The sequence below is a fragment of the Melanerpes formicivorus genome, unplaced genomic scaffold, assembly GCF_026170545.1.
Source record: "Melanerpes formicivorus ecotype bairdi unplaced genomic scaffold, bMelFor1.0.p_v2 SCAF_39, whole genome shotgun sequence".
Taxonomy (NCBI): domain Eukaryota; kingdom Metazoa; phylum Chordata; class Aves; order Piciformes; family Picidae; genus Melanerpes; species Melanerpes formicivorus.
In genome coordinates, this window is record NW_027142391.1 from 245155 (window position 1) to 266592 (window position 21438).

Below are 21438 nucleotides of genomic sequence, written 5' to 3' on the forward strand. Positions count from 1 at the left end.
CACGCGGCGGCCCCGCTCCCACACACCCCGGCCACGTGCGCCGCCTCGCGCACCACCCCGGACAGAAGGAGAAGGCGGAGCCAGAGTCGGAGCTGGTTTATTGGCGGGAACGGCGCGTGGCAGGGGCGGGGCGTGTGGAGGTGGGGGTACCGCCCCGTTGCTCACGCGCCACGGCACGCGGCCCCCGTGCGCGCGCCTGCCCCGCCGCCACGTGCGGCACCGCCCCGGGGCGGAGACATTACGGGGCAGGAGGTGGGGCGCGGGGCGGGGCTTCCTACGGCCTCCCGGCACAGAGCGGGGCGGAAGCGACCCCACCACGGAACCGAGCAGGTGCAGGCAGACGAGGAGGGGCAAGCCCCTAAACCGCGTACAGAGCCCGCGACCCGTTACAGCACCGAGCATGAAAACTCCCGAGCGGAATCCTCCTCACCAGCTCCGTGCCCCGTTGGTCAAGGCACTGTGAAGTGGTTCTGTGCTTGTTAGTAATTAACGACAGGAGTGTCTTAAGGCAACCAAGTTAGTTAACAGGTAAGTAGTTGAAGTAGTTTTGCTTTAAACTGTAGTAAACACGCTGAAATTGCAGCAGGTTTGAAGTGGAGAGGTTGGGGATAGGCACCTTCAGTTTATCTTTCCTCCTGCGACTCATTAAGACATACTCCAAACTACAAAAGAAGAAAACATTTGGACAAAGGACACTCTCCTTCAGCCCCTCACCATAGCAATCCTGCATTTTAAAAATGTAAGCCAGTAGAGGTAGGCAAAGAGAGATGAAGAGTTCCCCATGCTGGCTTTGCTAGGCTCAGTTTTCCAGGGCTAAGTATCTGTTGCCACTGGTTAGAGCAGTGTTTGTTACTGCATTACAGAATAAAGACAAACTTGAGTCTCCTATGAAATATCTGGGGATTACTGGAGAACTCAAAAACTGAACTATAAAACATTAACTTGAAACTAACAGTATATTTCATTTGAGTATCCCAGCTTTATTTAAACTGTACCAGTCATTAATAAACACTATTCCTGCACTATGAGAGATCCCCATTTTGGTGAAACTTACCAATGATGATGATGATGATAATGACAACAACAGCTATCAATATTGCCCACATCTGTGAAGAAAGCCATACAACACTTACTACAAAACATGCAGCAGCACTAGCTGGTCTTTAGGGTACCAGAAAGCAGCCCCTGCAAGGTACTTGTGCACCAAGCGCTAGACCTAACATCCTCAGTGAGCAAGCTCAATCCACACCACCTCCCAGATGGGAGGCTGTGCACACAGGCAAAGCCAGGCAAGAGGTTCTTGTTGTGCCTCCACACAAAGCCTGTCACAGGTGAGTACACAAGCAGGAGTAAAGAACTATTTCTCTTCTTACCCTATAGCACATCTTTCAGTCTTTATGATGTTTCCAATATTTTCCAACAGCTACAAGTAGAGGAGTCTTATTGAGCTCCTACTGCTTCCTTATACTTCCTGCACAGTAACTCAGGCTATGCATTCTTGGCCTTTCTTCCTGTTCCCCAAAGCCTCAGATTACTAAGGTGTTTCCCTCTGGCCATTATCAACTTAGACAAGGCCTTGCATCAAGCAGCACAGCTGGTCATCCAGGTCTGGTTGCTTTACCCAACCAATATGCCATGTTTTAAAAACAGATGCTGTAACTTAAAGAACTTCGGCCAGTCACTTCTGTTTCTGCCTTTTGTGACACCACTTGTAACAGCATTAACTGCAACACTGCAGAGCATAAACATATGAGCCATGGTTACCTTACAGTTCTTCCACCAGTACTTCCTTTTCAGCTTGGCTGCACTGGTCTCAAATTGGGAAGCTCCTGCTTGCAGTGCATCAGCACGGTCATCCAGCTCTGACAGCTTCTGATCTCGCTCCAATACCTTGTCCACATTCACTCTCATGATGTCAACCACCTACATTAGTTTAATGCTTACAGTAAGTCATCAGTTGCGTCACCCACCGTGAAATGTCATTGCAGGTAACAAGTCAGCAACAAACAATACTCTTACACATTTTCTTCTCAGAGCTGGGAGCTATTACTTTTCAATATGTTCAGCCATAAGCCCACATGAATTCACCTGCAGGGCGAGCTGCCAAAACCTACATTAAAGCACCAGCAGTGCCAGTTGTGCTGGCATTCCCTCAAGCCTGGGAAATATTCTTGACTTGCTTCAGAAGGAATTGAGGCATAGAAACATTTGAGCCCCTATCAGTCTGTAATGACAGTCAAACAACAGTCCTAACATTACTGTCAGTAGCCAGCCTGGCTTTTGGACTCCCAAGAAACCTGGGCAGATCATATTTGGCAGTCAGCCTTCGTTGCTACTGATTGGATAAAAGCTTGTTCTCCATGAGAACAAAGGTTTTTATCTTGACTTGTGCAAAATCCTCAAGCACCAACTTGGCAGCTGATGTTTGGGCACCGGCAACTTCTCTCTGCTTCCTCACTTCAGTGAAATGGATTTCTGGTGGGGTTATTTTTTAACTTTTATGTGAGTTAGGACAACACCAGTACAATGAAACAAGCTGAATGGTGCTAGGCTTCAAACTGATTTGGCCAAAACATCCCTTCTAGCTACACAGGTTTTCTGAAGGAGAATGGTTACACTGCTATCAGACTAGACTTTTACCTCATCTACTTGGTGTTGAGTCTGCTGAAGACGACGATTGCTGCCAGCAGCCACATTTGAGCTTCCAGGGATACTGGCTGACCTGCCATAAAGAAAGTAATCATTATTCTGTTTAGCTTTTGATAGGCTGTGATTTTGGCTTTAAGTGGATATGCTGAGAGCACTGAAGTCATGTGACACTCCTGAACAGTGAACTTGTATCCCAGGAATAAACGTGGGACAGTTTTCTACCGGAGAAATAATGCTTTAACAGCTGACAGCAGTTTTAAATCACACAACATCCCAAACACCTTGCCATTAATTGCTTGACACTGCAAAATACAGCAGTGCCTTGCTAACACTGTAGTCTACAGTAATACAAATGGCAACTCCTGCAATGGTTCATAGGGCTCAAACATTCAGGAGTTTGGGCTCAGGGTTGTTCTTGTTTTCCAGTATGAGCACAAATACTAAGCTTCAAGCTATAGCAGTTTACAGAAAATTAGAATAAGCTATAAGTCTCCTTATTTAACTATGTGCTCTTCCATTGGCAGCTTTGGTCTCTGCTCCTTTGAAAGTTGGCACGAAAAAAAGCACAAGACCAAAAAAGTATTCAGCATATGCAACAGTTTACTTCTGGTGAGCTTCAAATTCATAATGTCAGGCAGCTGAGTTCTTCCTACCACCTACTAAGTTTTTGTTGCATATCTCTAGAAATAGCTGAAGTCAATCTACTTTTCTATGCTTTCATTTCCTCTGCCTCAGAAGCATGTCCTGTTTAGTGCATCCTGATAATCCAGCGTGCTGAAGTGGAACAGTGGCTGTATTTACACATTTGCACAGTGACTTCTAATTTAGGTTCGGTGAGAACGCAGAGATGCGCCAGGGGCAAGCCAGGAAGCCTGTGGCAAGGTCCACCTACAATACAATGTAACTGCTCCTCTGTTTGGCACTCCAACCACCCTCTCACGCTGCTTCACTGCCAGCCCCGGACCGAAGAGTATCGGAAATGAAACCTCTTCCCGAGAGCAGCGGTTCCAGAGACGAGTCGGACACCAGAAAGCGCTCTGGCTACGCGGGCCCTGCCTCCAGACAGACGCCCGCGGCTGGCGGAACTTCGACTGGGCCACCAGGGCCTCCAGAGCAGGGCAGCCCGCACGAGCAGGAGCCGAACGCCCCGGGACCCGGCCCGATCGGCGGCTCAGCGAACAGCCAGGCTCGGCCTCGCCACACCACGCACAGCCGCTCCCAGAAGGCGCCACCCGCGGGCGGCGCCGGCCCAGGGGCACGCAGCTGACACCGGCGGGCTGGGCTGGGCCAGAGCGGGCCGCCCGCGCCGCGCAGTAAGCCTGCCCCGGCTCGCACCGCCCGCCCGAGCACGGCCGAGCCGCCACTCCCCGACCAGGGCCATCCCCCGGGGGCGCACAGCGGCCAGCACTCACATCCTGCCGATGGGAGTCGAACACCGCGCAGCCGGAGCGTCTGGTCCAGTCCCAACAGGAACTACGCGCAGCACCGGCGGCGCCCGGGATGTGACGGTGCCCGGGCGGGGAAGGGAGGGCGGAGCACGACGGAACACACGCCTCCTGACGGGGCGGGGGTCCCTGGAAGCACCGCCCAGAGAATGGGCGGAACCACGATAAACCACGCCCTACTACGAGTCAGCGTGTCGCCAAAAACTCCCGCCCTCCGCGGGGCGTGGTCACGGGAAGCCACGCCTGCAGACGGCGGGGCGGGGCCCTGAGGACTTGGGGACATCCCCGGGGGGCGATGGCCGCAGGGAAGTGGGTGTGGCTTATCTTGAGCGCAGTTTGGCGCTGCGTTCGGCACCATCTGGCACCGCGTCCTCCCATACCTGTGGGCTGGGCGATCGGATAGTGGGGTGGAGCTGAACTGGTGGAAGGAAAGGAGTCAGAGAGGTGTGGTCAATGGAAGAGAGCCCAGTTGGAGGCCTGCGTCTAATGGGGTCTCTCAGGGTTCAGTACTGGGACCAGTACTGTTCAATATATTCATCACGGACCTGGATGAGAGCACAGAGGCAACTGTCAGCATGTTTGCTGATGACAACAAACCGGGAGCAATGGTGACAGCTGTCAGGCTGTGCTGCCATTGAGCCAGATCTGGATAGGCTGCAGAGCTGGGTGGGGAGAAATGCAATGCAATCCAACAAAGCCAAGGGCAGAGTCTTGCATCTGGGAAAGAATAACCCCATGGACCAGGACAGGTTTGGGACCGACCTGGTGGAGAGCAGCAGAGGAGAAAGGGACCTGGGAGGTCCTGGTGGACAGAAGGATGCCCTTGAGCCAGCAGTGTACCGTGGTGGCCAAGGTGGCCAAGGGCATTCTGGGTTAGAATAGAAGGACTGTGGCGAGTAGGTGGAGAATTCTCTTGGCCCTCTGTTCTGCTCTGGTGAGGCCACATCTGGGATACTGTGCCCAGTTTTGGGCCTTTCAGTTGAAGAAAGGCCTCAGGGAACTGCTTGAGAGAGTCCAGCACAGAGCCACAGAGCTGCTGCAGGCAGTGGAACATCTCCCTGAGAGGCCAGGCTGAGGCAGCTGGGGCTTGGAGCAGAAGCAGCTGAGGGCTGCCCTCATAGCTGGTGATAATGATGGACAAGGCAGTATAGGGAGGACAGAGCCAGGCTCTGCTCAGGGATGTCCAAGGACAGGACAAGGGAAACTGGGGGCAAGCTGGAGCGGAGGAGGTGCTCTGGGAACAGAAGGGAAAACTTTGTCACTGTAAGGTTGCTGCAGCCCTGGAGCACACTGCCCAGAGAGGTTGTGGAGTCTCCTCTGGAGACAATCAAAAACCCCCTGGGATGTGTTCCTGTGTGACCTGTCCTGGGTGACCCCAATCTGACAGGGGGGTTGGACTGGATGATCTTTCGGAGTTCCTTCCAACCCCTAACATTCTGTGAGGATGGAAGAGATGTGTTTAAAAAAAGGTGCACACTTTGTATGGGGAAATTTTCTTTGTTTTTAATTTACAGCAGAAAGAATATAAAGCATTCAGAAAACATTTTCCATATTTTAAGGGCAATTCAAAACATTTTGCATGGTTCCAGCAGCTGAGTTCTTCAACAGATCCATTGATTCAGTGATGCTTTACATGCATGGTTACAAAAATAAAACTTACAAAAGAGAAGACATCTATACTAGTTTTACATGCAAGTCTTGGGGACCCCCCATTGGGCACCAGCTATTGTGTGGAACTGCCATAAGCGTGCAACCAGAGAGGGGGTTCATGTTATATTCTGTATTTCTTTCACACAGTATCACTGCTGTCGAATGTGTTTCACAAAGGAGCAATTCCATCCTCAGAAGACAGAAGATCTGGCTCCTGGCTATTGGGAATTGGAATTTTCCTGGAAAGCTGCACTTACTTATCCTCTGTGAAAGTTCCACAACCAAGAAAAGGGTGAGCAGAATCACTTCACTGTGGCGAGAGTCTCTCTCTCTCTCCCCAGTGACACACTGAAGGGTTATGGTCCTACACAACAAAGCACTTGGAAGCTGTACTTGGCTTCAAGCATGCAAGCAGTTCTGTGGCACCCGTGGAACTGCTTGCATGCTGACCAGCAAGTACAGGCTTAGACATCTGGCTGAAGCAGAATCTAGATTAGTAGATACACCACCAGGCCCATGGATCTGGAAGAGTAATTTGAATAGCTCTGTATATTACTGAATCATTTTCTGTAAAGACAGGGAGTTAAAACGTTTCCACTGAGGTCACTACTCTTGTCAGGAAAAGGTCGATTCTACATTGTCAGGTACTGGTTAATGGGAGCAACGCTGAGCTCTTCCAGTATCGATACAGAGCATTCCCAATTCATTCCAAAGGAGATTCTTCGGCGTCTCTGGTTCCATTTTCGTGTGAGGGGGAAATTTAATGGTCAAGGTCCCAATTCCATACAGCAAATCAAGACTGGGAGGCTGCTCACAGGCAGTGTGAGCACCAGGCCATTCGTTTACCTTTTTTCCCTTCTTTTTTTTCATTTTTTTTTCTTTTTTTTTTTTTAATTGAATCAGGTCATAAAGCAGCAGTTCAGAAATGTACAAGAGAATTCTGATAATGAGCTATAGCACATCTACTGTAATTCAATGCTGGCAGTGAAAAGAAGTAATTAAAAACAGGTACAATTATAGAAAAGGCACCAAGAGCACTGACCCCAGTTTTTTTTTTGCCACGATCTGTTTTTACTCTTCTTTTAAAGACACCAGTTTAAAAGCTTCTTATGTGTGAATATTTTTAGGCTTCACAACAAGCCTGGCATTTAAACATTGCAGTTGGTGGCCGGGATCAAGCAAGAACAACTATTCCAAAACTAACGACCTCAAATTTACACCAGTCCACTCGGGACTTGGGAACTGTCAGGAGCAAAGCGCCCACACAGGAGCAGGTCCTGATCTCAGACACGACCCCCGGCACCACGCGGCCCGCAGCAGCTCCTCCCCTTACATTCCTGTGTGATGAAGATCAGAACCCGCTTCCCAGGGTCGAGAATTGGTGACAGTTTGAAATTAGTTCAATTTAAAAAACTCTGATTTCTTTGGCTCCTCACTATGTGGAAATAGCAATATACCATGACACCCCTACGAGATCAGTTTGCATCTTTGTTTGAAGTTTTACTTGATTTTTTTTTAGTTGTTTTTTTTTGTTTTTTTGTGTGCAATTTTCATTACATTTTCTGACTTCCAGCAGGAGATATGAAAATGTGAAACATATTCTCTACTTCTGTACTATTTATTTTTTTCCCATTTTATGTTAATTCTAAGTGTTCTTTATTGGAGTGAGTGTATGGTGTTAAGCTAAATACATTTGTTGTACTCTTATGATTATCTGCTTTGCAAAAGTAACTTAATTTTCTGAAGCAGTATTAGCATTCACATTACTTGGCACCATTGGCAAAAAAAAAGAGAGAAACAAGAAAAAGAAAAGAAGAAAGAGAAAGAAAAGGAAAAAGGCCGGGGGAGAAAATGAAAAAGAAAAGAAAAAGAAAAAGAAAAGAAAAAAAAAAAAAAAGGAAGGAATAAATAAATTAAACCCAACCAAACCAAACCAAACTCCTGGTAGCCAAACTCAAATGTAAACATATCCTTTTTTTTTTTTTTTTTTTTTTAATAACATTTTTCTTCTTTTTTTTTTTTTTAAACTTTTTTTTAAAGTATGTTGCTCTGCCTCTTGTTCCTAAGTCTAAATACAGTAGCTCTTTTTTTTGCCATTTAGTCATGCTTTAGCAAAAATGTTCTTCTAAAGAACATTTAAAATAAAGTTTCTTATAGTGAAATAAAGTTTTTGTTTCATTGTACAGACCATAGCCACTAATGCTTTGCTTTGTTCGTTTCTTTTTCTGGAGCTCATGCACATATCTCTGTTTCAGTATATACAGTATGTACAAACAATACATCCACACTCTTCCCGCTCATTCAGACAAAACTATACAAATAATAATTTTATCTTGCCAAGTTATTGACCCTTTTGTGAATAAAATATTTAGTAATTAATCAATATATTCCCCTTCAAATATTTTTTTTTCTCGTTTTCCATTTCTACCTTCTATATATACAGAAACTGCCCAGATTTTGATGAAGTAGCCAAAATAAGAAATTTACTGGCCAGAATGCAGCACCACTCTGATCTTTAGGTGGTATAAAATGTCCAGGCAACAAATGTACGTGACTCTGCAAAGCGACACGGAGGCCTGACGAGGACGTAAGGTAAAAAGCTACGTGTCGCACAAATCGCTTGAAGAACTTAATTAAAGTAACCATACGTGAAAGTAAGGCTAGAAAATAAAGTGCTGAATATGAGAGAAGGTCGATGACACTCGATATGTTTGCAGGTTCTAGGAAAAACACCAAAAAAACTTGTTAAAACTTGCTGAAGCTGCTCTCTGGGTTGCTCACGCCTTACCCGTTTAGCTCACACACCAACCCCTCTGCCACTTCCCTCGGGATGTATTAAAAACCTGCAGATTTAAAAAGTTGCATTAAGTGTGCTGTAGAGATCGAAATAAAACACAGAGGACAGAAGTGCGAAGGGAATGAGGATGCATGGACCCAATAAAGATGTACTGATCTAAGCCCCTCCACTGAGACTCTCAAAGCTTCAGTTCCTTGGAGATGACTGACAGGTGCAGGAACAGCATTCTTGTGTTGCTTGCGCATTCCCACCTTTTCTCAACAATATTTTTGGTATAATATTTGTACAGTTCCACATGTTGTTTAATACAGCCCTATATGAAAAGGATAATTAATCGCTTCTTCCTTCTCGGAGAATGAAGCAACTCACGATTTCCTCCTGGTGTCCTTTGTTTTCCCCATGATCCAACAGAAGATTGAGTTCCAAGATGTCTTGCTGAACAAATTAAAAGTTGTCCATGAAAGTGCAAATGCAATGACCAAAACATTACTGTTAAAATCCTGCAGCTGGTATTTCCAGAACTGCAGTGGGTATTTTTGTTGTTGCATGTCTCTGCTAAAAACAGAAAATGAAAACAGTCTGAAAAGCAATGTCACATTGCTACGGGATGCTGCTGTGTATCTTCAAGTTCCTTGGCCTTTTTCAATTCTTTCACTCTGAAAAAACAAAGAGGAGCTATATAACACTTCCATTGCGACCCTCGTTCAAGACAGAACAATCAAAGCGGTTCCTGACTCTAACCTCTCTTGCAGAAGAGCCAGGTCCTACGTTCCTGACACCATGAACAGTTGGAAGCGCAAGAGTGGGCCCTCAGAAATCCCAGACAAAGCACACTGGAAAGACAAACTTGCTCCCAGCTGCTGGTTCTTCCTGATCACAGTACCTGCAGTGAGACTTCCTCCTGCTATTGGCCTATTTAACTGCTGGGGAGTTCTCTGGGCTGCTGTTCATGAAGTGAGTGTGCAGCTGCTGCTATCCCAGCTGTTAGAGCAAAGGGGCCCTTCACTGCGGGCCTCTTTTTCACCACTGAAGCAGGGACAATTGGATGTTGTGCCCAGCACAGCAAGGGAAAACCAGTCAGGGCAGCTCACTATTGATACAGAATCTCACATAAGGAAGTGTTTATATGCCAGCAGAAGAACCAGTGTGGGCATGGAGAAAGAGAATCTGCTTCACAGATTCTTTACTCTAGCTGCTGCAGCTGTATTTGCTAGCACATGGTTGGTAGCAGTCATGTTTTCTCCCAGCCAGCAGTGGAGGACACTGCATGCCAAAGGAGATAAGCCTACAACATGGAAGAGTCACTCTCCCTCCATGTGCCATGATGCTTCAGGTCTCCGCTCCTGACAACGCATGCAATACATTACCTCCTCTAGTACTTGTCAGCATAAGAACTAAATCATTACTGAAAGCTGAAATAATTAAAAGATGAAGAGAAGGGAATCTTTTCAATCTTAGAAGTAGAGCAGCATTCTGCATCAGTACTGGAATGTTAACTCAGGCTGACAAACTGGCTGCATGACAGTGAAGGCTCCCTGCAAAGGAGCAAAAATGAATCCATGGGGGCTTCCCATGCTGCCCCTAAGCCTAAAGGCTGTTGCTCAACTTGGGGCAGCCTGGCTCTACTTCTTTTTGCAGAGAGGTCCTTTCTGAAGTGCAATCCCTTTGCCACCCACCTCAATGTGCCTTCCCTCTGCTACTGAGAGGAAGACTCCCATGAAAGGAGCAGAATGCAGCCTAAGCTGAGGTGATTGAGCAAGGCATGTTTATGCCCAACTGATACAGCAAAAACTTAGATGGACGAATAGAGGTATGGTACAAAGAACTGTGTCAGAGTTGCAAGTCTGGGTACCAGAATTCAGCTAAGGATGAATGATTTTAACAAAGCCTAAGTAACTAGCTAATAAAAGATGTGAGGAGAACTAAGCACTAGCAGTGCTGGTGCGTAGCTTGTGTGTGCAGACTTCAACCTCTTTTGCCCATTGTGCCAGCCTGCTAATACAGGTGTATGATGCAAGCAGCAAACTGACCTCTGTCACTACATCTCCATTTCACTGTTTTATTTATTCCTTTTTCTGCACATACTCAGAATCTGCCAAGGGTGAAACCTATCTGCTTTTAGCTCTCTGATTTATCTGACTCCAGCACTTAAAGGCATTCCCTTTATTTGTGAAACTGAGCGGAACAGGAGTCTGAATAAATCATACAAACCAAGATGCAGGTCAGGCCTCTGCTTGTTACCTTAACTCCACCAAACTGCGTGAGAGGATAATTTATGGAAAGAGACAAAGGGCTCTGCCCATTTCAGAGCCTGAAGACACACATCCAGGGAGCCCTGGCATCCAGGTCTGGCAGAGTAGTGCCTTGGTACAAGAAGTGCTCCAATGCCCAGGCTACGGAAGGGGCAAGGCAGCAAGCAGCACCCCGGTCCTGAATTCCTGCCTCAGTGGTGCTGTGCTGAGCCCAGATGCCTGATACAACTCCACAGAGAAACTGTGGGGGAAACTTTGCTTAATGAAAGCTGGTGTCTAAAAGACCCTTGTGACATCAGGGGAATGGGGGCTTCAGCACGGCCCCAAAGGCAGCAGCAAGCCTCTGCTTGCCCTCAGTGGGTGGTGATGTATGATGGTGCTAGCTGCTGGGTATGCCCAGATCATCTCTTCATTACAGCAGGCAGAGGAGCACTGGCACAGCGAACTGAAATTACTCGCTAATGACAAACGGACCCTCTTCAGTGTATCTGGGGTTCTGGCAGCACAAATCAACCTCTCCCTTGGAATTACTGGTACTGCACCACTTTGAAGCAGGTGCTGAGCCAAGATCCCTGCTCTGCTAGAAAAATGTGACATGCCTCTGCACACCAGGTTAAGCCTTAACAACATTCAAGACGGCATCAGTTAATGCATGATTTGCAGTGCAACTTCCAAGTGTTTTCTGTTGCACTTCAGCACTGTAACGTAAAATTAACCTGTTATTAGAGATCTCTCACTGAGAACATGCACAGGAGGTAAACTGCTGGCTCTTCACTCAGACATGCTACATCTTAGTTTAGCACTTTAACATGCAAGAGCTACACTAACAAAGCACTTTTGCTGGAAGAATGCAAGACATGCTTTGCTGCAAACTTCACCTACGGCATGCAATATCTGTACTGGTGCAGACCTACTGAATCTGTTTAATTGGAACACACATGCCAACAGAAGTTAATTACTACAGTACTCAACATTTGCACTACTACAGAGCCTGTTCAGAAATATGCAACACCGGGTCAAGTGTGCTTTACATTGGCTTACAGATTTTCAGGCAAATAAAAACGTTGCAAGTGCAATGATAATTACTGCTCAGGAACACAAGAACACATTAGTACAGAATTCCCTACAGTAAAGTTGCAGACTTTGAAATCTGTTCATGGGTACATTGCTGAGAGATGCTCTTCAGTGTGTAATGGCTTAAAACAAACCCTGCATCCCACAGCATTTATAATTATACTTAAGCATCAAGATCCATCCAAAGCTATTAGGCTACCACATTTTCTTTTATTAAGCTAAGCTCTGTGTTTGGTATACGAAATGCAGTGTTACATTAAATTGGGCGTGCAGGTCCTTTCTCTCTCTAACACACTGACCTGCAGACTGCAGCTGATAATCTCCCCTTGCTCAAAGGAGCTGGCACTGGGAAGCAAGAGAAGTTTTCCTCTCTCCTGGCAGCTGGCTTGAGGCAGCCCCACTCAGCTGTGGGACCTGCAGCATAGTGCAGCCAGAGCAAAGCTGAGGTCCCTGGAACTGCTACCCAGAGCTGAGCACAGGCACATCCAGGCCAGCCAAGGTGGTGGTGAGAGCCCTGCTTCTTCCTCAGAGCTGGGCTGAACAGGAAGGGCCACAGCCAGGGCATACCAAGGTAGACACCAGACCAAGGTAACCTATTTATCAAAGTCACTGTTCTTAAATGAGCCTCTGAATTGCTTTATCAAGAGAACCTAAATCTACTTTTTTCCCCGACCAATTGTTTATTGGATAGTCTGTATTGCAGCCACTCCTGTGTCTTAGAAGTACTTAGTCCTCATTTAACACTTCTCTTGAGTAAGTTCCTTACATTTGAGTTTGTTACAGCAATATAACACCATGAGTGTGGGACTAGGATTTCCTCTTCATTATAGCTAAGTGTAATAAAGCCTCCACATTAAAAAAAATACAGTCTGAACAGGGATGAGTTTTGGACAAATTAGAACCTTTGAAAATAGAAGGGCACTATGCTGCTAGGAGAGCTCTGACCTGAACAACATACCTCTGCCCTGGTGGAGAAGGTGTTTCTAACCTGATGCCATGTTCTGAGTGCAGGAATTATGGTATGAAATAAGGGGTGGCATAAGGCAGCTCAGGCTGGGTGCTGCCTGTTCCTGCCATGTAAGTTACATACCCGGTGTCCCGAGGGTCCAGCCCAGCAGGTGGACATAGGAAACAGCCTATTTCCACCCATAAATCCTGCACCCTATAAATCCCTCTGTGAAGTCATTCTCTGCTTTTCTCCCCTCCCTGCTCCCATGGGAGATGCTCCCTATCAGGGAATGGTGAGGGAGGCTCTCACAGCCTCTTAAAGAGGTGTGTCTGGGGCTAATGCCAGAGACCTGGCCAGCCTGGGACCAGCCAAGCAGGGGGGGGGAAGAAAGAGCCCTGGGGGGTTTGGGTACACCCTCAGGTGGGGAGAAGGGAAGTGCTGGGGGGCCTTTGGGTGTGGTATAAGGGACTCTATGCTTTGGGATTCTTTGCCATTATGCTTTGTAGTTTCTGTAAAACACAATTTTTCCATTTCAACTTTCCATCACTCTCCACTCCATTCGTGTGAGTCATTCTTTTGCCCCTCTCAGGGCAACAGAGGATCTGTCCAGCTCTGAACCAGCACAGATTATTTGGCAGGGGAAGAGGGACAAAGTGTGGCATTTGAAGTTAGGAGTACTGCTGAACTGCTCTAAGAAAACAAACACTACTGGGACGTGTGGAAGAGCACTGCAGAAAGGATGTTCCGAGGCCGATGTTTCAGTCCACTTTGGGAGACTTACAGTGAGACTTTTAAGTAACAGAGCAAGTGAGAGCACTGAGAGCAAGTAACCCCAGCAGGCCACGTGATGACAGATCGTGCAGAAGCCTGTCCAGAGGTCCACAGGCACTGCTCTGCTGGTTGGGATCAAGGAGGAGGGCTGGAGGTGAGGACAGTTAAGTGAGGCACGTCTGCAAGGCAGAGCACATGCACACCAGACAGGGTAATGGGCCCTGGCTCCTGCAAGACTCCAAACAAGTACCACCACCCTATCTCAGCAGCTACTGAAACCATGCACAGAGCTGCAAGGACTGCAAAGGTAATTCTGCACTGATGAAGCCTTCAGCATAAACCTCCTCAAATAACATTTCCTCCTCTAAGGGACAAGGTCATTCCCTCAGCCATTGCTGAAGAGCAGATGGACAGAGAGCATGTGCAGTAGAGATGGCCACTGACAAGGTGTCAATCACAGCTGTGGTGCTGATGCACAGCAAGGAAGAAGAAGATGATTTCAGCTGTAAGCTTTGACCCCTAACACTCAGGAGCTCTGTCCAGATTCCCAGACTGCTGCAGCCAAAGCTTCTGCCCTTCCCCTGCCTGCTGTTTACTTGGGCACCACACAGGAGGTTGCATTGTGATGTGCTGAAGCAATGTGAAAGCAACAGCCCCCAAAGCACGCAGCAGCTGCTGTCCCCAGGCGCCCTCCCCATGGGGTGTCAGCAAATGGCCTCCTCAGAGAAAGTCACAGCAAGGGATGGCTTCATGGGAAAGCGTAACACAAAGCTGCTCCGTCAGGCTGACTCGGAATGCCCAGCCAGGGAAATGTCATGAGTCTGAACGCTGGAGATCAGTGTAAGGGACAGGGTGCAGGAGCCAGAGGAGGCTGTCTGGCGAGTTACCTGTTGCTCTGAGAGCTGAACTGGCCTGTGGGACATTTAAGAAAGGGGAGCTCTTGCCTTTTTCCAGATATCTCATTTGGGCAGCAAAACAAGAGAGACAGAAAGGCCCAATAAGAATGACACCCCAGAGCACGTGGTCTGCGAGTTAACACACACATTTGAGCTCCAAACACATTCAGCCCCTGCAAGAGGTAAATGAAAGAAACATTATTTTGAAAACCCTTGTTGCAGGTACAATGATGCACATCCCAGAATGACATTTTCTCACATCATCCTGAACTCAAATGGGACTTTTCAATCCCTCAAAGTTCTCCCCAGCTTGATCTTACTAGGAGACATAAGAAACAGAGTACTTCCATGCACTCAGTGGCTGCTGCACAGCAGATATTAAAATCCCACAAGAAATCCAAGTCCTAGGTGCACAGGAGTAGGAAAGGGCTCGTTGCTGAAATGCCAAGAGAGAAGGGTATGCAGAGAAGGATAGAGCAGCTGCTGTTTATTCAGGTATGAAATAAAAAGTGGTACTTACCAGAGAAACTGACTTCAGGTGTTACATGCAGGCTCCCCAAGCCAGAGAGCAGCATTTAATCAAACCACAAGAAATAGGGCAAGAGGAAGGTGTCATGGAAGCACCCAACCTCCATTACCCACAAGCACAGAGAACCAATGCTTTGCCCCAGGGAGGGCAGAAAGCCAACACCTGTCCTAGCTCCTTGTGATCTGCTTCAGATCACTGCAGAGAGGTTACCATGTGAGCAGCTGCCTGTTTCTGTCCCTGTCCTACAGGGGTTCTGAGAACAGCTCTCTTTCACAGGAGGCCACAGTGGCTGCAGCCACAATCAGGGAAACGCCTGTGTAGCAGGCACTGCGATAAGCTCCAATCCGTCCCCTGGAGCAGGCTCCCCTGAGGTGAAAGCTATGACTTAAAGGCAATAGTAAATGAATTGTTTTATTTTTCTTCTAGAAAATCTTTCAGTTTCTACTGCAGAAAGAGAGCAAGTTTTGGCTACAGAAGATGACCAATAAAAATCTCCCACTTCTCCCTCTTTACAGGTCCTGGTGTAACGTAACCCAAAATAAACCCGGAAGAAAGTCAGTTTCAAAAGAGGTTTTCAAGCTGAACCACAGAAGCAATGCTGTGACCGTTCTGCACAGGCAGCTACATAAGCATGGTGTCAGTGTAGAGAACACAGCCAGCTGTGTGTTAGACAGACACGTTGCATGCATTCCTTCAGCACATGTGGACGGCAGCTTGTGCACACCAGAAGGCCCAGAGAGACTTTCCTGGCATGTGCGCACGCCAGCAGCGTATGCACACAGGTTCCATCAGAATGCAGAGCAGCAAAGAACTGTTTGCTGTGACAGACTTCTACTGCAGAACAGCTGCTAAGACACTCTGTGACACTTCACAGCTTCCCTTTTCCAGACAAGCAGAGAATGCCCCAGTTTGAATCCCACAGCACCTGCCAGTCAAGACAAACCTCTCAGCATCTGCTTTCTGACAATTCCTCATCCACGCAAAGGGCAACAACTGTTTCTCCCCCAAACCAGAGACTGGCCTGGTAGCTGCTCCTAGAGCAGAGTCACCACTCAGGATCAGGACACAGAGTGAGCATTCAGGGCTGGAAGCCATGCACCAACTGTGAGCCTGGACCCTGAGCTTGCTCTTCTGCACTGGCCCCACAGTACAGGTCAGTTGCAGTGCATCTTGAGACTGCAGCATGCAGTGCTCTCTTTGCAGGAGCCCCAGCCCTGAGTGGAAAGGGACAACAGCACAACAGCTTCACACATTGCACATTCTTTGCAGTTTTGAATCCAAGCAGCCCACTCTGCTATGCATATTTTAAGTTTAAATTATTGTTCCTACTCATAGAACAAAGATCTTAAACCCCACATCCCCTCCTGTCTGGTATGCCAAGGTTACACACAGTCCTGCCAGTATAGGAGGCAGCACAGCTTCCAGCCTGGGCCAGGACTGCAAAGTGCCCTGAGCAGGGTGTTCTGTGGGCAGCCCGAGCCCATGGGTGCCAGGGCAGACAGAGGTGCCTGAGAGCAGGGCACAGCAGGAGCTATGCTGGAACACCTGCACACAGCTAGCCACATCTGTTAAGCAGGAATTCTCTGAAGTGAAAGAAGAGAGGACCAGAACTCTGAAAAGAGAACTAGCTGGAGAGGCAGGACACACACAGCACTCCCTTCTCTTACACATTGTGAGGCATGGTGCACAGCTAGCCAGACAAAATCAGGGAAGACTGTGAGACCCCCAGTTCTCTGCAGGCACTGTTAAAGAACAGGGCTCCCCACAAAAGCCCCTGCTGCAGCACGAGTCTGAGGTAGTGTAGGGAAACATTTGCTCTTTCCCTTGCTGCAGCTCCTCTCTTGCACCACTCTCAATTCCACTACTTCCAAAAGGGCTTTGTATCCTCAACATGAGTGCAGTGTTTGGCTTTTGCCCAGAGAGAAGAGAGAGAGAGGCTGCATCCAGCCTCCTGGCTGGCATGGGCCCTGCAGCTCAGCCTTCTCTGCAGGCCTGTCAGGTGCTGCAGGAGCTCAAGGGCTGCTGCCACAACAGGCACTTGCTGTGCTGTGAGGGCTGAGAAGCTGCAGGTCCTTACTCAGACCCGTCTTGGGGCAAGAGGAAGGAGGTCAGGACACTGCCTGCTGGGAAGGGAAGGTGTGCTTGAGGCAGCCCTGGGCAGCTGTGCCCTGCAGCCACTACTCTGCTGTACTAAGCAGATATCGCTGTCTGCAGCATTCGTTACTGCCCCATGGACACCTGAGCCCAAGATCAGAGATGGCTGAACTTTCTGGGGGGTGGCTTTGTATAAAAGCAGACACTTTGGTCCCTACAACAGATGAAGGTCTATTGGCTTCATCAGAATGACCTTTTGGTTTTAAAGTTACTTATAGTGAATCTTATTTTTCAAAATGGAATCATGCTTTTTCTTCAAGAGGCTTTTAAAACCAGACACTCAACTGTAGACAAAGAATTACCAGCCCTAGTTATACTCAGAGCATCAGGTAAGTAAAAAGAAGTCACCCAGTCAGGTCCCCATTATGAGAATACAGGCTATCTGTACACAGTTCCTGAATAAACCTGCACTAATTAGTTGTAAAGCACTTCACCACAGGTGCTAACACCTGGAGCTGCAGTGTTCCAGCTGACAGCTTCAGAGTGCTGATGTCTCTGCAACCAGAATAAAGTTTCTCTTCATCAGGGCAAGATCCATCAGAGGCAGCACTTCAACAGTGAAGGCACATCTAGGCCTCAGTGGTTATTTCATTCAATTCTCTCTTGATTAGTCTTTAGCAAAGAATCCAAATTATTACTTGCAAAAAAATGGGGGATATGCAATAAAAAATGGTAGCATGGAATTCATCAGCTCTTGCTTCTTTGTTAGGCTCAAACAAACAAGGAAGTCTCCAGCAGGCTTAAGTCGGATTCATACATTGACTCCCAAGTCATAAAAATCATCTATGCAATTCCAAGCCAGTAAAGGTCCATGGCCAACAATTCAATTCTCTGTTCTGAATGCCACAGGGAAGGAGTCCAGGCCACCCCTTCCTCGCTTGCTGAAACAGCAGTACACAAGTGGTGCAGGCTGTCCTGCCTCCTCTCAACTGCAAGACGGTACTGAGCAGTGCTGCTGACAACTCAGGCACCTGCCTTGAGAGCCACTGCATTCCCTGCTCATACAGGGACTGTGACCTGCCATGGCAATGCTCTGGCACCTTCCCACCCTGCCACAGGGCAGCAAACTGCCCTGCTGGGGACCTCCTCATGCAGGCACTGCTGACAGCAGCTCCCATGGCACTGACTCACACAGCTGGAAAACAGCTGGTCCTAGTCAGGTAACCAGACATGTAGCTTAGCAAAGACCACCCTCTAGAAGACAAACATTTGTGCTTAACCACCTCAGGGAGGGAAAAGCAGCATTATGAGCAGTTCTGCTTCTCTGTGGCTCAGGCAGAAACTCCCATTTAGAGCGGGCTGCATCTGTACCACAGCTTCCTATGATCCAGCCCAAATGCTGTCACAGCCCCATGACAAAAGACATTGTCACCCATTGAGTGTGTGTGAGCACAGACCCTGGTGAGTTCCAAAATCTACTGACAGCCATTTTGGATACTGAAGAAGTCCCACACCGAGAGTGCAGCCTCAGCATGCCCATGATGGCGAAACATGGCCTCTGTCACACAGTCATGCACCGGAACATCTACTGCAGAGCTCTGTCCTGTTGTAAAAGCAGCAGTGTTAGTCATTGCAGTAGGGTTAGTTTATAGAGGATTCTGGTTTGTAGAATTAATGGAGGTGAAACTCACTGGCATATCTTGGCTGCAGCCCCATGCAAGCAAGCAGAAAGCAAAAAAATTTAAAATGGAAGAGAGGAACTGGCTAGCAGGCAGCTACACTCACCCTTTTGTACAGCCTATGGTCCACCAGGGGGCTTCAGATTGCAAAACAATACCAAAGAGCTATTAGCACACACATGGCAATAACCATACCTTACCAAAGCTCCAAGTCAGGGAGGAGGAGACAACACTTCTGCTTGCCTGGAGAGAAAGAACCCTTCCCACTCCTGCCTACCAGACTTCTCCTCTTTAGCAAGGAGGAGCAGTCCTGTGTTCAGCTGTTTTAGTGCAGATGTAAAAAGCAAGTAAAATAAAGCCAATACTGTTACCCCTGTGGCATTCCTAGCTGTATGCTGCCTTCTCTTGCAGCAATTGTCTGCTTTCTACCTCATTCCAAATGCTAATCCATGAAACCTGCTGCAGAGCATCACCACAGCCTAGCCATGGTGCTGACACCTCTCCAGTGTAAAATGTTCCTAGGAATCAGAGAAAGAATAGGACAGAGGAGGTCACCTGCCCAGTGAGAGCTGACTGCACAGGCCATATGTGGACTCAGCTCAGCAAACCCAAACCCTCTCTGTAGCTCTTGCAACTTTTTGTGCATCTAGATGTGTCCTATCTGGGGATCACTAAGTAGGTGACGTCTTCCCAAAACCACTGCGTAAGCAAACCCTTGATCCTCCCTCGCCCAGGACAGCCTGTCAGAGACAGTGCAACTCACAGCAGGTCTAAGGGCAAGTCTGGGGTTGAAAGTTAGTCACATGCCAGTTGATGGGGCTGGGCACCAGAGGAAAATGGGCAAAACTCTGCAGGAAGTGTCTATTTCTCACTCTTAACAAACAATACTGCTGTGACAAGTCATGTTGATGCCATGTTATGGCTGATGCATGTTTTTCATCAGATCTCTGAGGACATGACAATAGATGGATCAATACATTGGGTTTCTCCCAAAGCCAAAAGGAAACGATAGATGTCTGAATGTCAGAATGGCTGCTGCTGATGGATGACCACTTGTGTCTCACAGACACTGCTAACATCCAGCTGCCAGAGCTCTAACATCTTCCCTAAGAATACACTTGACCAAAACTTACAGTTCAGACTCTCATCAGTGTCTGCACCTCCTTTACTGAGAGAGCTCCAACCACAGAACCTCTCTCATTAACTCTCCTGAAACATCTGGACCAACCCCCTGATCAGGCAACAAGCATAAGGTCAGGAGATCAGAAAGCACAGGACCAGCATGCCTGTGCGCCCCAGATTCTCAAGCTGGCAGGAATCTTGTCTGCTCTACCAAGCCTCTGCACCAAAATCTAACCAGCAAACCAGGACATGACAACTGCTGAAGCTGCTCTGAATGCTCTTGGAGAGAGTTCTCAGAACTGGCTTGAAAGTGGACTTTGATTGATTTAAAATAGGAAAAAACAACCAACCAGATGGTTGCCAGGAGAAAGCTGGAGTAAGTCTCACCTAAGGGCTACAGAATAAGATCTTATTAAGAGTCCTTTATTGTGCCAGAAACAGAACCTGCCTGTGCACAAAAGCCTAGGTTAAACAGCTTCTGTTTTCTAAGGTTGAACTTCTGAGCTGTAAGAATTTACTGCCTTTTCACCTTGCTATCCTTATTACAGACTGCAAGTGGTTTTTACAGCTGCCTCTGCCACCTCTATCAGCTGACAAATCTGCCACAAGATCCTGTTTCTTGGATGCTCCCCTGCATGCCCTCTTTTCCCTCACTCCCTCAGATTTTCCAGAAATAACTGCAGTTTCTATCCCTCTGACAAAGCCCTGTGCTTTAACAAGTGGCTCCACAGTGTCATTTTCACACTCCTGAGCATTAAACATTAGATGGTAGCTGCTATGGTGTGCCCCTGGATCTTCAGGAGCTTGGATGGATAAAGCCTGAGGCTCGGATTTCTCGTTTACAACAGCAGTGTGCTCATTTTGAACATGACAAGAGGAGTCCACAGCAAGACTCCAACAACCATCACTTCTGAAATCATATGTGGGGCTGTTAGCCCAGGTAGGAGCTGCACCAGCATCAGCTGTATCCTGGGTTACACTGCACAGGATGCACAGGGGATTGAATGTGTGTAGTTAGGAGGCTTATGCAGAGGTGGTTTTAAACCTACTGAGCATCCTAGGTTTTATTCCTCTGTCCTGAGGAAGAGGTGAGCAAGTCAAGCAGTGAGGAATAACACTAACTCTTAAGACACAGAAAATTCAGAGAGCTTGAAGAAGAGCAATGAGAAGGAGGCAATTACCTCACCTTCCACCTGGGTACCCCAACATACATGCAACACAAACAGGGTAGCTCAGAAACAAGGTTACACAGCCAGGTTTGCAGGGAATGAATGTGGATAGTCTTGCCAGGACATGGCTGTGCTGGGGAAAGGTGTGGGTCTGCCCCTTGGGTTGGGGGGCAAGGAAGCAAACTGGTCAGAGTCATCAGAGATGTGAAGCTCTGTTTTAGTAAGTAGATCTGTATCACTTCTGGAATTATGCTAGAATTCCATGGATGAATTCCCAAGTAACCACAGCTGCTAACAAAGTGCCCAAGGACTGAGCCAGGGCGGCCACATAAGCCAGAGAGACCCTCATGACTGCCCCCCCA

The 21438-nt window shown here is 47.7% G+C and overlaps 2 protein-coding genes across 11 annotated transcripts in view; both read right to left on the reverse strand.

Annotated features, from left to right (window-relative positions):
• Positions 1-81: 81 nt before the first annotated feature.
• VAMP3 (vesicle associated membrane protein 3) lies at positions 82-4219 on the reverse strand. The gene is made up of 5 exons (XM_068158114.1): positions 4062-4219; positions 2641-2722; positions 1765-1923; positions 1055-1106; positions 82-662 (listed from the first exon to the last, which is right to left on the reverse strand). Coding segments are annotated over exons 1-5 (312 nt in total). The 5' UTR covers positions 4064-4219; the 3' UTR covers positions 82-645.
• A 1352-nt stretch (positions 4220-5571) lies between these two features.
• The window catches only part of CAMTA1 (calmodulin binding transcription activator 1), a 218159-nt gene continuing 202292 nt past the window's right edge, over positions 5572-21438 (reverse strand). For 7 of the 10 annotated variants that reach the window (XM_068158100.1, XM_068158096.1, XM_068158098.1 and 4 more), the window contains one exon: positions 5572-9197. In XM_068158100.1, coding sequence (XP_068014201.1) covers positions 9134-9197 — 64 coding nt within the window. In that variant the 3' untranslated portion in view covers positions 5572-9133. Of the gene's footprint in view, positions 9198-14474; positions 14657-18891; positions 18923-21438 lie in introns of all 10 variants that reach the window. The other 3 variants (XM_068158102.1, XM_068158097.1, XM_068158106.1) reach the window with 2 other exon arrangements.

Bases quoted from the DNA above. Each gene is read 5' to 3' on its own strand.
- VAMP3 (XM_068158114.1), bottom strand. The intron at 1,924-2,640 runs GTAAAAGTCTAG...AAACTAATGTAG, and splicing joins CTCAACACCAAGTAGATGAG to GTGGTTGACATCATGAGAGT. The intron at 1,107-1,764 runs GTAACCATGGCT...CTTTCTTCACAG, and splicing joins ACTGGTGGAAGAACTGTAAG to ATGTGGGCAATATTGATAGC.